Below are 14233 nucleotides of genomic sequence, written 5' to 3' on the forward strand. Positions count from 1 at the left end.
ATCCCAAGATTCAGTAGTAGAGACAATCTTAACTATTGATTAATTATCGAGTTGGATCAAAGAAATAACACGTTTTTTTAACTGAATTTGTTGGAAATATGAAGAAAGTGAGACATTGTTATACACAAAATACGGTAATACATTTGGATCAAAGTAATGGAATTTTATTAAAATGGAAACTAGAAATTCTATCTGTCAGAAACAATTCATTTCTTGATTTTTCAACTTGGTATGATGGTTCTTTTCCAGATACCATCGAATATAATTATTTGCAGCAGGAAGTGAGATAAGATCGCTTTGGGAATTGTCTTCCTGAAGAGATCCATTGTAAAAGAGGAATGTCGGTATATGTATACTATGGGAATTTACCCACGATTAAAATTTGCACGAAGTACCTGAAGAACATGATTATCTTTATTCACAGTAATAAATTTTTTAAGTTAATAATTACATCCTTACATGTATCAGTGGACGGATAATTATTGAGTAATCATTACGTTTCATTAGAAAATTATTTTAAGTACACGTTCGAACGTAAATTCTATATTTTTGAATAATTTTTTGCAAATATGAAATTATTTTAGATTACACATAGTATTAATTATATATACATCCCAATTTATATATTGTCTCCGATTCAAAATGATAGAATACGTTTGAATGTGAACTTCTTTCATTGTATTTCTTTCTTTTTCCTATATGTTAAAGTAATATTTTACAAAATTATATGAAAAATCTTATTTGTAAATAAATCATATACAAATTTTTTTAACTAATTATTTGTGTACACGTGCATCGATCATAATCCCCTTTATATTCTCAAACGTTATCATATTAACGAAGCTTGAACGACAAGTAACGTAAAAACAGTAAAAAAACAGTAAGATGGATGTATTGTATATACTTGTATGTATATATAATAAAAAATTTATAACAAGAACATATATGTATATAAAACGTTCCTTACTATAGAAACGTTTAAGGATATATTATATTATTATTATATAAGATTTTCTATTGTGCTTGGCAACATTCTTTCAGTGAAAAATTATTCGAGTGTATCTCTATAAGTACAGAATTATCTATTGTTACGTTGAAAAAGATTAATATTTAAATATATTTTCTATAATTAATATAAAATTAGTTCGATAAATAGCATGAATCGAAAATTTTTAATTATCGAATTGTCCGATATTTCTTAGTCTTGACTATTTTAATATTTTCTTAACATTCCTCATTCACATTCTCATCTTGCGCACATTCACGGTTCAATAAAATAGTTCAATAAAATCACATTTATTTTATCCGTATTGTACGTTGCTTATTCATATTTGTAAGCATTAACGAAATATATGAAGTTAAAAGATCATCCATTTTATACCCAAGTGAAGTTTCGCACAACAATTTGGAACCTCGAACTAAATTTCCTATCGTCATATGAAAATAAGTATTACCTGACGACCAATTTGAAATTCTGGTAAAAGGATGCGTTACTAATATATCCTAAAAATACAAAATATTTTCAGTGGCTTATTTTATTAATTATAATTCGTTATTCGTATAAATAAAAGAAATAAATGATTACTTACTTTCGTTTGCGGATGTATAAGACTTACACCATGTTTGTTGATAGCGATTAACAATAATTCCGGATAATTTGGTTCCGTACTTTGTTTAACTTCAAAAAATGCCGAACCAAAAGTTGGCCATCGATAAACAATTTTCAAAAATGTTATTTTAGCATCTTCTGGGCTCATACCTATAACGTATATATATAACGAAATATTTATTTATCATATATATATATATATATATATATATATATATATATAGAGAGAGAGAGAGAGAGAGAGAGAGAGATAGAGAGAATCATAGTTTCGATTTAAAATAATATGCATTTAAATTTAATTGAAATAATATATATCTCACCAGCATCTTGATTATATGCTGCTATTATCGATCTTTTCCAATCGTTGGAACTTTGTACCTTTACTAAATCGCCAGGTATAAGTTCTCTTAACATTTGCCTGCAAAGAATCATAACATTTGTCTTATCTTCAAATAGTGATATATTGCTTATATATAACATTCACTTACGGAATTGCTTGAAGTTCCTGTTTACTCTCACCAAAACGAACTCTGTACACCAATGCTGCTAATCTCGAAGCTTCTTCTTTTGTACATTTATGATACCCTATAAAGTGTAGATAAATAAATACGATTGTATAATATGATCGAAACGAGAAAATGATTTTGAGAAAAGGAAATGATTTTCACCTCTTAATAATTTAGGAAGTTCTTGATGGAAGTGGAAAATTAGGTCTGCGTTTCTATCTTTACCGGGAACGGTATTGGTCCATAGTTTTTTCATAAAAAAGACTTGATACGTGAATTGGGGTGATACGCCTAAGCAAAATACATGAATTATATAAATAATATTCTTTTGCCACTTTTTCGTTTAAAAGAAAAAGACGTAATAAAATCTCTACCATCACGAGACGGTCTAGCTTTTCTTATCCAATCTGTCAAATGCCGTACAAAATCGAAAAAGAAATCCCCTTCCGGAACTGAGATCACTTTGTCAGCGATCTTCACAAAAAGACTGAATCCTTCTGCAGACCGTAAATTTAATCTTTGCGCAATGTTTTGACAAAAATCTTTAGCTCTCGTTGACGAATCTACTTCAAATGCCTGCGTGTAAAAATAAATTAGAGAATGATTTGTTGTTGTGAATTTTGTATAACTGTTCACAAAATGAATAAAAAAAAAAAATAAAATAAAATAAACTAGGTATTTAGAGGCATTATATATACGTACTTCATCTGTATCGTCGGGAAAATAAACTTTGTGGAATATTTGCGTCGTTTTGTGCTGTATAGCTTCTACTTCCACTTGATGTGGAGGATATTTTCGCTGGCCATTACGTAAAGTTTTTTGTAGCCTTTGTAGAGAATCCTGAGATATAGGATGTCGTCTCGTACGCAAGAATAAAGTTAATTCCTGTATGAATGAATAGAGATCGAGGAATGAATTAAAGGATCACATTTTATTTGTGGCAAATATCATTTGTGCACGATATTTTATATACCTTCAAAAGACTTTGACTACAAGTAAAAAGACCAGTGGCTAACCACATTAATTCCCATCCGCGCTCTTCGCTCAATCTATTCCGATTATCTGTTAATTGTTTCATGACTTGACAATAAATTTCGTCCCGAAGAATTTCGTTCTTTAATGGTCCATCGAAAATAAGATCGGTATACTCGTTACCGATACGAGGTCTTTTCGTTGGTAGATCACCCATGTATTTTAAGATCGCGTTAAAAGCGAAACACGCTTCTTCGGCTAATTCTTCTTTAGATATCAACTTCTTTAAAAGGGGTTGTTTGATCGGATCTCTGGAATGATGCCATAACTCATCTGTATGGCCACGTCGCGCTGTTGTCAACGTCAATGCTTTCGACATTGTTCTTTTTGGAGGCGTTCTGCAACGAGATAAACTTTTTTTATTCGTCACGACAGTATATATATATATATATATATATAAAATATTTGAATATACAAATGTCATTTACCGGAAATGATCAATAGCATATTCTAAGAGAGTGTGAGGTTTGTCACGAGATTCTACTCCATTTACTTGCTGCGGATACAATTTTCGGCCATTTTCTGTTCCTTCGATGCTGAACAAGGACTGAAAAAAAAAAGAAAAATCGTTTATAATTTAGAAGATTATTTTGACGTATGCAAAAAAGGAAAACAATTTGTAAAAAATGCGTTCGGATTACCAAAATATCGTTTGGTGGTTTCGTTAGCGAGGGCAAAACATAAACTGTCTCGGCTGGAAAATCGCCTTTTTCGCCGGTTCTTTCGCACGTGCCGACGCACCATCCCGAATTAAGAACAGTTTCGCCGGTACTTTCCTCCTCCAAAATGATGAGATCCCCCTTTTGAAAAGTCAAAAACGAGGAACCTTCACCTGGTGCTTTGTAATCTTGCAAAGCGATAACGTATTTACTACGTTTTTTCAGACCTTCCAAGAAGTATACCACCAAATCACGAATATCTTCGGCATTAGGGCTTTGAAAAGTAAATTCTTCTCCTCGCACCGTTGACAAATTGAACGTTTGCGTGAACATTTTATTAGTTCTGAAAATTATGGATGGAGTTGGGATGATAAAAATAATCGAAACGAGAGAAAATTGCGTGGAAAATAGATCAGATAAAAATGGACAAGGAAGTCCAGTGGGGAAACGTACTTTTGACTAGACACGGTGGTAATCTCGGGAAACGACAATTCGAGAAGTACTTGTTCTTGATCGTCTACGACGTATACTCCGGTCCAATTGACAGCTATAATAACATCATTTTTTGGCAAATTCGGGCCAGAATTTCTATACGCTTCGTAAAAACGAGAAAAAAGCAATGGCCACTTAAATTTGGCATAACCAACGATATCTTCTTTAACGCGTAAAGCAGGTACCTTCTCCTTTAAATAATAACTCTACAAGAAGAAACATTTCGGATAATTGTTGATTCGAATGAAGCAAAGATAGATTTATATTATATTAGTCACCTTTTTATATGCTTGCAAAACAAGATGTCCCCATCTATCGATCGCTTTGTCAATACCCGTCAAACAATAGTCTGGAATATAATTCGGCAAAAGGGTATATAACCTATCCACGTTCATGTCTGTGTGATATTCGATGTAATATTGTTGAGCGGCGATCATTGCCAAATCTTCTTCCTTGTCGCAACGATACTCGCCAAATTTGACCCCTCTAACTACCTGTTGATAAATTAAATTAGTAGCGACTTGATCCTCGGTCGGCTCGTGCCAAGGTGCGAATATCTCTTTTCTGAAGAACAATCTCCACGGAGCATTCCTTTCTTGAGCACCTTGTTCCTTGGCGTATTGCTCGCATTGGGAGATGGCATCCATCACGTGATCTCCACCACTACCAAGGGACGATACTTTATCGAATAACGCGATGTAAAGGGAAAATCCAAATTGATCGCGTAACGATATTTTATCGGACAATTGATTGCACAATTCTCTGGCGGTGGTTGCAGAATCGGCAAGTAATGTTTTAGTATTACCATCCATAAACGTGATTGGTAACATGATAGGTTTCTTCGATTTGGTCGCTTGAAGTTCCAACCAGCTCGGCGGTTGATTCCGTGTACCGTTGTTGAACGTTCTCTTGAGCCGATCCTCGCAATACGGTGCATATCCAGGCGGTCCCTCCCTAATGAATGCTCGCAAATAATTGACAAATTTCTCGGACGGTGCGAAACATCCGACGCAAAGCGAGAGCAAAATCCAACCGCGAGCGTGCGAAGATTTGGAAGGGTTATTCGTCAATTGTTTACATATTTGACAATATATCTCGTCTCTCAGCTCGGCACGTAATATTCCGTGACCAATAATAAAGTGCAGCTTTTCGAGATTCGAGGTGGGTCTTGCCTCCAACCAAGACTGATAACTATCCGCCGTGTATTCGTCTTCCTGTAACTTTCGTCTCACATCCTCGCCTAGTTTGTTTTTCCGTTTCAACGTCAATGAGACCAACTTGTGTCTTATCGATCGTGGTTTCTGCCTGAGAAACGTTTCCGGATCTACGCCCATCATTTGTGCTTCTTGGAATTCTTTGCTTCGAATGAAATTACGGCCAAGCGTGGCAGTAACTTTCGACATGACCGAAGTCGTATCTCTATCCATCGTATGAAATCTAGGCTCGGGCAAATCTCCGGTGAAACGAAGTATCGTGATCCATAAAGCTTGCGCGGCTAACTGGTCTCCTTGGGTATGCAAAGGCAACAATGGATGCTTCAACGGCTTTCTCGAGTATTGATGCGTGATATTCCCTTGGAAATAGGTTGCCGCAAATTTTTGGAATTTGAACTCCGATAAATCCTCCTCATCCTCCGAGGCCGTTTGAACAGGACTAATGATTTCCTGTTGATCCGCCTTTGGAGCTGGTAGATCGTTGAATACAGAAGTTTCCCTGGCAGGGGTGGGAGCCTCGCTGCTTGAATCCGGCAAGAAATCGAACATAGCCTCGACCAATTTGCTATCATCAACCGGCTCATCTTGCTTCTTAGCTGCGTCGTTTATTAGATTCTTTTTAATTTCCATTCTACGCCGATCTTCCAATTCCATCTCTATTTCTTTCCTCTCCAACTCTTGCATTCGTTCCCTATAGTTTTGCTCGGCAATTTCTTTTGCCCGTTTGTTACCTTGGTCTTTCAATTCCCGTTCCTCTTTCTTTCGAAGTCTCAACGCTTCGACGTGCAACCGATACTCGTACTTGATCTTTTTGTACCGTCTCTGCGCGATCAGTCTTCGAACATGAGCCTGTATCTTCACGATCGCCCACAATTTTTTCTGATACATTTTCCGTACCAGATAGCCCCTGGCTCGCGCCTGAAGAGCGACTATGTGCCCTCTGAGGTGTCTAAACCTGTGCGACAATACTCGCGATCTGATCAGGGCTTGTAGTCGCATGTAACCGATGCGCATGCGTTTATATCGTTGCCGTTGCGCATAACCTCTCCAGTATTTTTGCACGACCGTTGCCGCTGCTCTCGTGCGGAGGAATCTTCTTCTGTAAACCCAGCCACGTATATTGCGTTGCAGTATTAGAATTTTTCGCGTTAAAACACGGTCGCGTTCTTGCTCCAAGAATAAGTCGTGGGCATCTTTGAGAAACACCTTCGTATGCCCGAGTTGATAATCCGATTTTCCCAACACTATGTGACAAATTTTTGACGTAACCGCGCGACAATCTACTTTATGGGCAGGTGGTATACCCGGTATCAAAAACCTGTATCTCTCGACGAATTCTGGAAAAGAATGCCTGATCGGGTAACCAGCCCTACGAATTCGGATCGTTTCCATCATGCCAGAATATCTTAATTGACGGCAACAAAGGCCTCTGTCGAACATCATCGGTTTCTTGTATTCGTTCGGTTTGATGCATCTGATGAAGAAAGGTTGACAACTGCACAACGTTTTCATCAACGAGTCCAAAGACTTTTTGAACTGGGTGGACAAGGTGGGTGTCCTTTTTCTGGTCTCGGACCCCATACCTATGTCCTCGGCGAAGCAAGCTTGCAGAAATTTGTTCGACGATATGTGAATCAATTGCAACAAATCGGCACTGAACGTATCCCTGTTCTTCTCGAGAAAACTTCTTGTATCGTAGAACACGACACCGGCGAAATGATTCAGGCCGAAAGACGTGTTGATATCTGATTTTGGTTTCAAATAATTCCGATGGCTTCCGTGAGTTTTATGTATCTTGGCCAGCATAGTTTGATCCGTGCCTTTGGGAAACTTTGATTCCTCGTCGATCAATGCCATGATATTTAATTGCTTGATGGCTATCAAATCGAGGGCATCCTGATTGTCGACAAACTCGATGTGTTGCCAATTTATACCCTCGTGATTATATTCTTCTTGTTCAAGCTTGAAAATATGTTGGACGAAAAATTGTTGCAGATTTTCATTTGCGTAATTGATGCAAAATTGCTCAAAACTGTTGTGACTGAAATTTTCAAAACCGAATATGTCCAGTACACCTATAGCGCTTCTAGACGTGTTCTTGGGCCTGTAAATTGCTTCGTTTATCTTTTTTACGATGTGCACGAACAAACGTCCATATATTCCCTTCACGAACGCGTCCCTGATATCCACCGATTGTTCCCTGGACAACGTGGACACCTACGCATACATTACGTTTCTTCGATTAATTAGGAAAAAAATACTTTTCTCTGATTATCGCGATACGATATTTGGCGTTATGGAATAATTCCTTACTTACAACAGTCTCACCGTGAGCGAATATCGTTTTACGGGTAAGTGCGTCTATCAAAGACTGAACGGGTACGCCCAATAAATGCGCCACTCTTTGCACATTTGTTTGTTCCGGAATTTCGGTGGCGTCTAAATTGTCTGAAATAGTTATTTAAAATAATTAAACCAAATTATAACGAGAAATAGAATAGTATAAGCGGTTTCATATTATTATGATTATTATTTATAAATAATTATAAAAGATTCTATACATTATTGCTATAATAGTTGTTCTTTCGAATTTAATATTATTATTTCAAGTAATGAAATTGCATTTTTATATTTTATCTCATATTTTTTCATATTGGATTGATGTAAAGTTCTAAATGTATGAAATAATCATCAAAAACACACACGTCTTACCTACGACGATAGCTCTGTATTTGACATTTCCCATATGCAACAAGGCAGCAAGAAGCTTAAGTATCTCCCATATTTCCATGTCAGAGAACAGTAAAACCTTCATTGCCGATCTGATGTCAGCAAATTCTGCAGCGTCATCTCGACCTTCGCACGTGATACTACCACCCTGAAAAGGGAGAAGTGATTTTAAATAGGTTCAAATCAAGCATTTTTTTCTTTTTTCCATTTTTCCATTTAAACGTTATCATCCATTCACATTACCCCTGTTAAATACTTGTACGAAGAAGCGTCTTCCAATTCCAACTTTTGCTTCTCTTCTTTCGAAAGACCAGCCAGCATGCAATAAAATACATGATAGTTTCTTTCGTCCAGACTTTGCGAAACTATTCGTGACTTTTCCAATAAATATTGCTCTATTTTTGCTCCCTCTATTACCCCTTGCTCGTTAAAGTGAATGTCAATGTATTTTCCAAAGCGTGATGAATTATCGTTTCGTACAGTCTTGGCATTGCCAAATGCTGGAAAATCCAAAATATCGAATTTTTCCATCATTATATTATATTACAACATGGATCGTCGTACACGTATATATATATAGATTTACCTTCCAAGATGGGATTCGCTTCCAAAATTTGTTGTTCGATCCAAGAATGCTTGCCGCTAATCGCTGCCAAATATTGCAAAATTAGTTTCGTACTTTCCGTTTTGCCGGCTCCGCTTTCGCCGCTAAGACACAAACATTCGTGGATTTGACAAACCATTTCTAAATAGAAAAATAGTATAGAGAAGAAGGAGGCAGCCGCCCGAAATATTCAATCAAGTAGAGAAATAAAATAAAACGATGCTCGATACCTGATCACTATGCATTGATCTTGGCCATATCGATTCATATGTGCATAACTATTATCTCCAATTGCGAATATATGCGGCGGTAGCTCTCCGATTTTACGATCCTTGTACAATTTGATTTGTTCCGCGGTATAAATAGGCAATATTTGATATGGATTCACAGCGACTAGAATCGAACCGGTGTACGTCTGCATAAAAAAAATTTTAGAAATGTTAGAAACTAACTCGTTTAAATAATATATGTAAAGTAAGCAGAGAGATTCGAGACAATTGCTTACGTATATAAGATTCTCGTTATAACGGATCAACAAATTCCTTAAAATGCCCGCTTCATGGAGGTCTCCTAAACTGATCATATCTTCTACACCTTGCACAGAAGTGGCATGCATCGCTTTTATTCGCCTCTCTGGAGTCAGCCATTGTTCCTGAAAATATCAATGTCGTTTTATACTTTTTATACATCGATCGATAATATGCATTAATTATTATAGGAATTATTCCAATGGACAAGGTAAATCGAACAACAATTTATCGAAACAAATCGAAAATTTGGATAAACGATACCTTGTTATCGTCGTCTTTCACTTGAATGCGTCTGCCTTCCGCGGAAATAACTCGTGCTCCGATGGCAACGTCAAATTCTCTCCCTGAGATTGGTTCGATCCATATGTAATCTCCCTGCAACGTAATTTTTTTATATTTCGTAATTTCCCTTTTATTTCATGCGTCTATTCTGGAAATACGCGTACACTTTCAAATAATAACAAATAGAATTGCTTAAATCTTAGCATATGAAGAAAAGTCAATTTCTTCTTTCTCTTTTTTTTTTTTTCTTCACCTTCTTTTTCTTTTTATTGTCTTTCCGTGGTAAAATTTGCGATTAGAATAGATGGCGAGTTTTGGATGGTCAAAAAAAATTACACGCTATACGATTGAATAATAATAGCGGATAATTAATTTAAAACTGGATACAATAATTCGACGTTCGTATTACAACGTGACAACCATTTTCTAAAAATCAAGAGACTCGAGCGAGTCGAGTTCAACTTCTCCCTTTGAATTACCGTCGTTGCTGCCCGCACAAACGATAATGTAATTACCCAAAGAAACGAGTATTATTCCGGCTTCTGACGACGACGGTCATTATACGGACACCACGAGACGTGATGCGATGCGATCGATCATCTTTCGACGAACGACAAGTTTTCACGAATTAGAAACGACGTTAATTTGGTGGTAGGCAAATAATTTATCAACCGTGTCGACCGAAACAGTTTTTTTTCGGTTACATTTCGGTTTACATTCGGCCGAGTGGAAATGACCGATCAAGTAGCCATGCGCCAAATTTCCGTGAGAAATTATTTTCATCCGTAGTTATATCTTCCATTACACGCATTTATGTATTCGTATCGTCACGCAGATTAAATTAACAATGAATGTTACGTGACGGATATTCATCGATCTTAGATATAGACGAGAAAATCGGTATTATCACTCGGAAACCGCATGCGTTTCAGTTGAAAGATTATTTGAGAACCTCTAAACTAGCCTACACTTTTTACGGATATGATACTTACGCTCTATACGAGCGCACAAACTGTACCTGATATTCGTACACGTTCCGATTGTTCACCTCACCGGAACAACATCGGAAGAGCTCGTCCGCTCGTTACCTCGAAACAAATCTCCGTTCAATTTGGCTCTTCTTTTGTCAGTCGGTTTTACTTTCGCCTCTCCGTGTCTATGAAAAATCATGATTCGTGCTCATGTATCTCTGATATCGCGAAACAGATTCTTTCCCTGTTTATTCCCCGATCTCGGAAGACAAGTTGGAACCGATGCAAGGAAATGAGATAGACGATAGATATGCATTATAGACGCGTGCGCACGCGCCACAAGGAAGGAATAGAATACGATATCGAGGATACAAACGCGTGTCCGGTAAAATGACTCGCGTCCCGTTATATGACGGCTGGTTCGTTCGCGCGAAATACTAAAAGCCTCTGTTCAGGGCATATGCGATGTGACCGTTAACTTATGCCTAATTAACCGACCATTCGTCTCGTTCTATGTTGCGTTAATATTTCGATGCGATACGATGCTTTAGGCCAGCTAATGTTATCGACTGGCGTATTTATATTTTTGTTTCGATCGATCGTAAATCTAAAACAGTTTTTATTTCGATCTCGATCAATATTCTCGAAAGAATTCTTTGTAAAATATCTATTTGATTAAAAAATATTAAAAAGCGAAGAATGGTCGTTTATCGAAGAGAATATCGTTTATTTTTTATTTCAATTCCTCCATCATTATTCACTGATCTATGAACGACGAAGGTTCATAAGCGAGATGAAGGTATAGTAAGAAAAAGATTTGAATATTAATTGAATGAAAAGAAATCCGACGCGTGTCCTCCAAGTATGACTTTTCATACGAGGAAAGAATCTGGAGATAGTTGATCTGCGTCATTTTCACTTGTCACAGATTCCTAGTGACCGTCTTTGAAGAATGCGACGAAGAAAGCGGTATATGATATATAATGTGTGCGAACATTGGATCATTTTTCTTGTTCCTCGATCTTAATCGATATATATATATTTTACAATTTATCGATTATAACCAAAGCAAAGAATAACCAGCGCAATATGACAACCTGTTGCAATAATACTTACCCGCGTGACGATGACCATCTCTCAAGTCGTGGTTGTCGGCACTCCGCCTGAAAGAAAACAAAACTTTCTTTTTCTTCTTGTTCTCTCATTGCTTGTGCACTCGTGTCTTTTTCTTATCTTTTTTTCGTGCACTCATATAACAGAACAAAAAGGGAAATGTTTCGAATCAGTTGAACGTCATTGAATATTTTTGAACAATACTTTTCGTAACAAACGCACAAACGTTTCGAATTGAATGAATGCGTTTGATATGCTCTATTGTACAAGTTACGTACAAGTCTATGTCGAACATTCTTACGCGAATTTATTTGAAGAAAAATTGTTCTGCGTATGCGATGATTATGTCCGGCTGATCACCGTTACAGTGGAAGCAGCACAAGCATAAACCTGTTTGCAAAAGTGGGTTAGGCAGTTTCTGCTGTTACCATTCAGCCGTACAACACCTTTCGAGAACATCCATCGAGGATGATTCTCACCATAAGATTGATCCCAATTACTATATCGATTCTGATCTCTTGTTTACAACGATACAATTTAAAAGAAAGAAAATCGATAGAATTGAATCGGATCGATTTAATCAGGGATTAATCAGGGAAACATTAATGAATTCGTAAACTTCGTAAGACAACGGAATTGCGGGATTTACGCGTCATTGATTTTGTTTGTCAAGAGATATAGATAAGTTTCCTTCGACTATACTTGCGAGAACAACTTTTGGGTCGACGAACCGTTCGTTCGAATTCTTAATCCGAATTAATTTCTGATCCATCTTAGAAAATAGGAAGGATGAATTTCGAAAAAAAAATTCTATTGAACTCGAAACCCAAAATGTAAATTGAAATCTGGTAAATAGGGAACGAGTTGTAAGAAACCATTCCACAGCTTTCCCTTGAACTTGAAAGATGAACGCGCGAAAAAGCGGCAGTCGTTGACTTTGAAAATATGTACGTATCGAGAGAATGGAGAACGTAGCTATACACCGTTTATGGGAGACTTTAATGGACGATCGGACGACGGATGCGTTTGTGCATCGGATACTTTACATTGTTGCGATTTTATTAAAAATTAACGGAAATTAAAATTTACAAATTTCCAATGAATCAAGAATCCAACGATCGATTCTATTCTCTGATTGCTCGTTCAATTTTCATTTATACTTCCTAACAACAGCATTGAAATCACACCTCTCGTTTACTCGCCACGCTTGCGCTTATTCGAGTCTGCATCTTACGTCATGATCGCTTTCCACGTGTGCATCTTCGCTCTATTATAACTTTTTTCGTATTATGCTAAATTTTTATTCCTATTTTTTTAGCTTTTACACGATATTGAAACAACATCTTTTTCACATTTTTTTCGCGCGATCGAAATTTTGTGCGATTCCCGCAAAAAATACACGCAAAATTAAAAATTAACAATAATAAAAGGAAACTTGATATAAAAGGGAAGAATAAATCGAACGAGGAAAATACGAGTATTTCAATAAACATTTAAAGATTCAAAACGAATAAAATATTATTATTTTTATCTGAATCTTAGCCTTATCTCGTCACTACTTATTATCTTATTTATTATATTTCGTTATGTATTTTTACACGTACTAACTATAATTACGCGAAATTATAATTGATATTGGATTTTTCTTTAAATTCTTCTAAACATTATTTTTCACGTAAAAAACTCATCAAACGAATATAAAACTTTTATATACAAGATATTTACATGCAATTTAAAGAATAAATATAGAGATAACAATTGAATAGAAATTTAAAAATTCAGATATTAATAATTTTTTTAACACTGCAGTAGCATAACAAGTAATAATAAAATTATTTATAACGTAATATTTTCGTTTGGTCGTAAAAGGAAAAAAGGACGCGTTTCCGTAGCGGCGTAAAAATTTTGTTTTCAACCAAGCATCCGTTATGAACAACGAAAAATTTTATCATTCCAAATCAAATATTTTTCATTTAATCAATAAACGAATATCTCGTGTAAACGATTCTCCCGTGAGAATGAATAAATACAAACGTACCTTATGCGAGTAACGAAAAACACGACGAAAGTGGTTACACGATGTTGGCACACTCCATTAAGAGGCACTGCACTACACTTTGAACGTGATGTGAAGCGCGCTTTTCATGTCCGACGTGACTGGAGAAGCTCGTCGAAGCTTAGCGCTTGAAAGAAGCAACGAACATGAAAAAAGAAAAGATCACTGACTACACTGAAAAATAGAACACAAAAAGCAACAGTAGTTGTTTCAGAGAATGGGCCACGACCGTGACCGGCACGTTGACGCGTCCACTCGGGGAGTTTCGGTTCGAATCGGGTGTGCCAGGTGGAAGCAACTGAAAGAGGTGGAAAAACTATCTTTGACTAAACCATGATCAAGTTTGGCTTCAGCTACGCGATACCCCACCAATCGTCATACATTTAATAAGTATTGATTCTACGTTTTTTAACAGTTCTCTCATATCTGCTTCCC

General features: G+C 36.5%; 1 protein-coding gene across 3 annotated transcripts; it reads right to left on the bottom strand.

Moving 5' to 3' along the window:
• Positions 1-392: 392 nt before the first annotated feature.
• ck (unconventional myosin-VIIa ck) lies at positions 393-14094 on the bottom strand. 3 transcript variants are annotated; one of them, XM_086904191.1, is made up of 21 exons: positions 13781-14094; positions 11746-11792; positions 9638-9751; positions 9352-9498; positions 9077-9261; positions 8829-8950; positions 8486-8742; positions 8225-8390; positions 7830-7960; positions 4577-7729; positions 4260-4504; positions 3789-4149; positions 3576-3694; positions 3089-3485; positions 2818-3000; positions 2490-2691; positions 2278-2406; positions 2098-2194; positions 1930-2027; positions 1590-1759; positions 393-1503 (listed from the first exon to the last, which is right to left on the bottom strand). In XM_086904191.1, exons 2-21 carry the CDS (start codon positions 11761-11763, stop codon positions 1297-1299), a joined length of 6501 nt encoding a protein of 2166 aa, XP_086760317.1. In that variant the 5' UTR covers positions 11764-11792; positions 13781-14094; the 3' UTR covers positions 393-1296. The 3 variants fall into 3 exon arrangements, with proteins under 3 accessions (XP_086760317.1, XP_086760318.1, XP_086760320.1); XM_086904192.1 differs by lacking the exons at positions 11746-11792; positions 13781-14094 and adding an exon at positions 10677-10869; XM_086904194.1 differs by lacking the exons at positions 11746-11792; positions 13781-14094 and having other exon boundaries at positions 8829-8987.
• Positions 14095-14233: the final 139 nt, after the last annotated feature.

Source organism: Apis florea, unplaced genomic scaffold (genome assembly GCF_048593485.1).
Source record: "Apis florea isolate Af1SG1 unplaced genomic scaffold, ASM4859348v1 contig_2350_pilon, whole genome shotgun sequence".
In the NCBI taxonomy this organism is placed as follows: Eukaryota; Metazoa; Arthropoda; class Insecta; order Hymenoptera; family Apidae; genus Apis; species Apis florea.

Coding starts and splice junctions, on each gene's coding strand:
- ck (XM_086904191.1), bottom strand. Junction 8,743..8,828: donor AGCGAATCCCATCTTGGAAG/GTAAATCTATAT, acceptor TGGATTTTCCAG/CATTTGGCAATGCCAAGACT. Junction 2,028..2,097: donor CAGGAACTTCAAGCAATTCC/GTAAGTGAATGT, acceptor GATTCTTTGCAG/GCAAATGTTAAGAGAACTTA.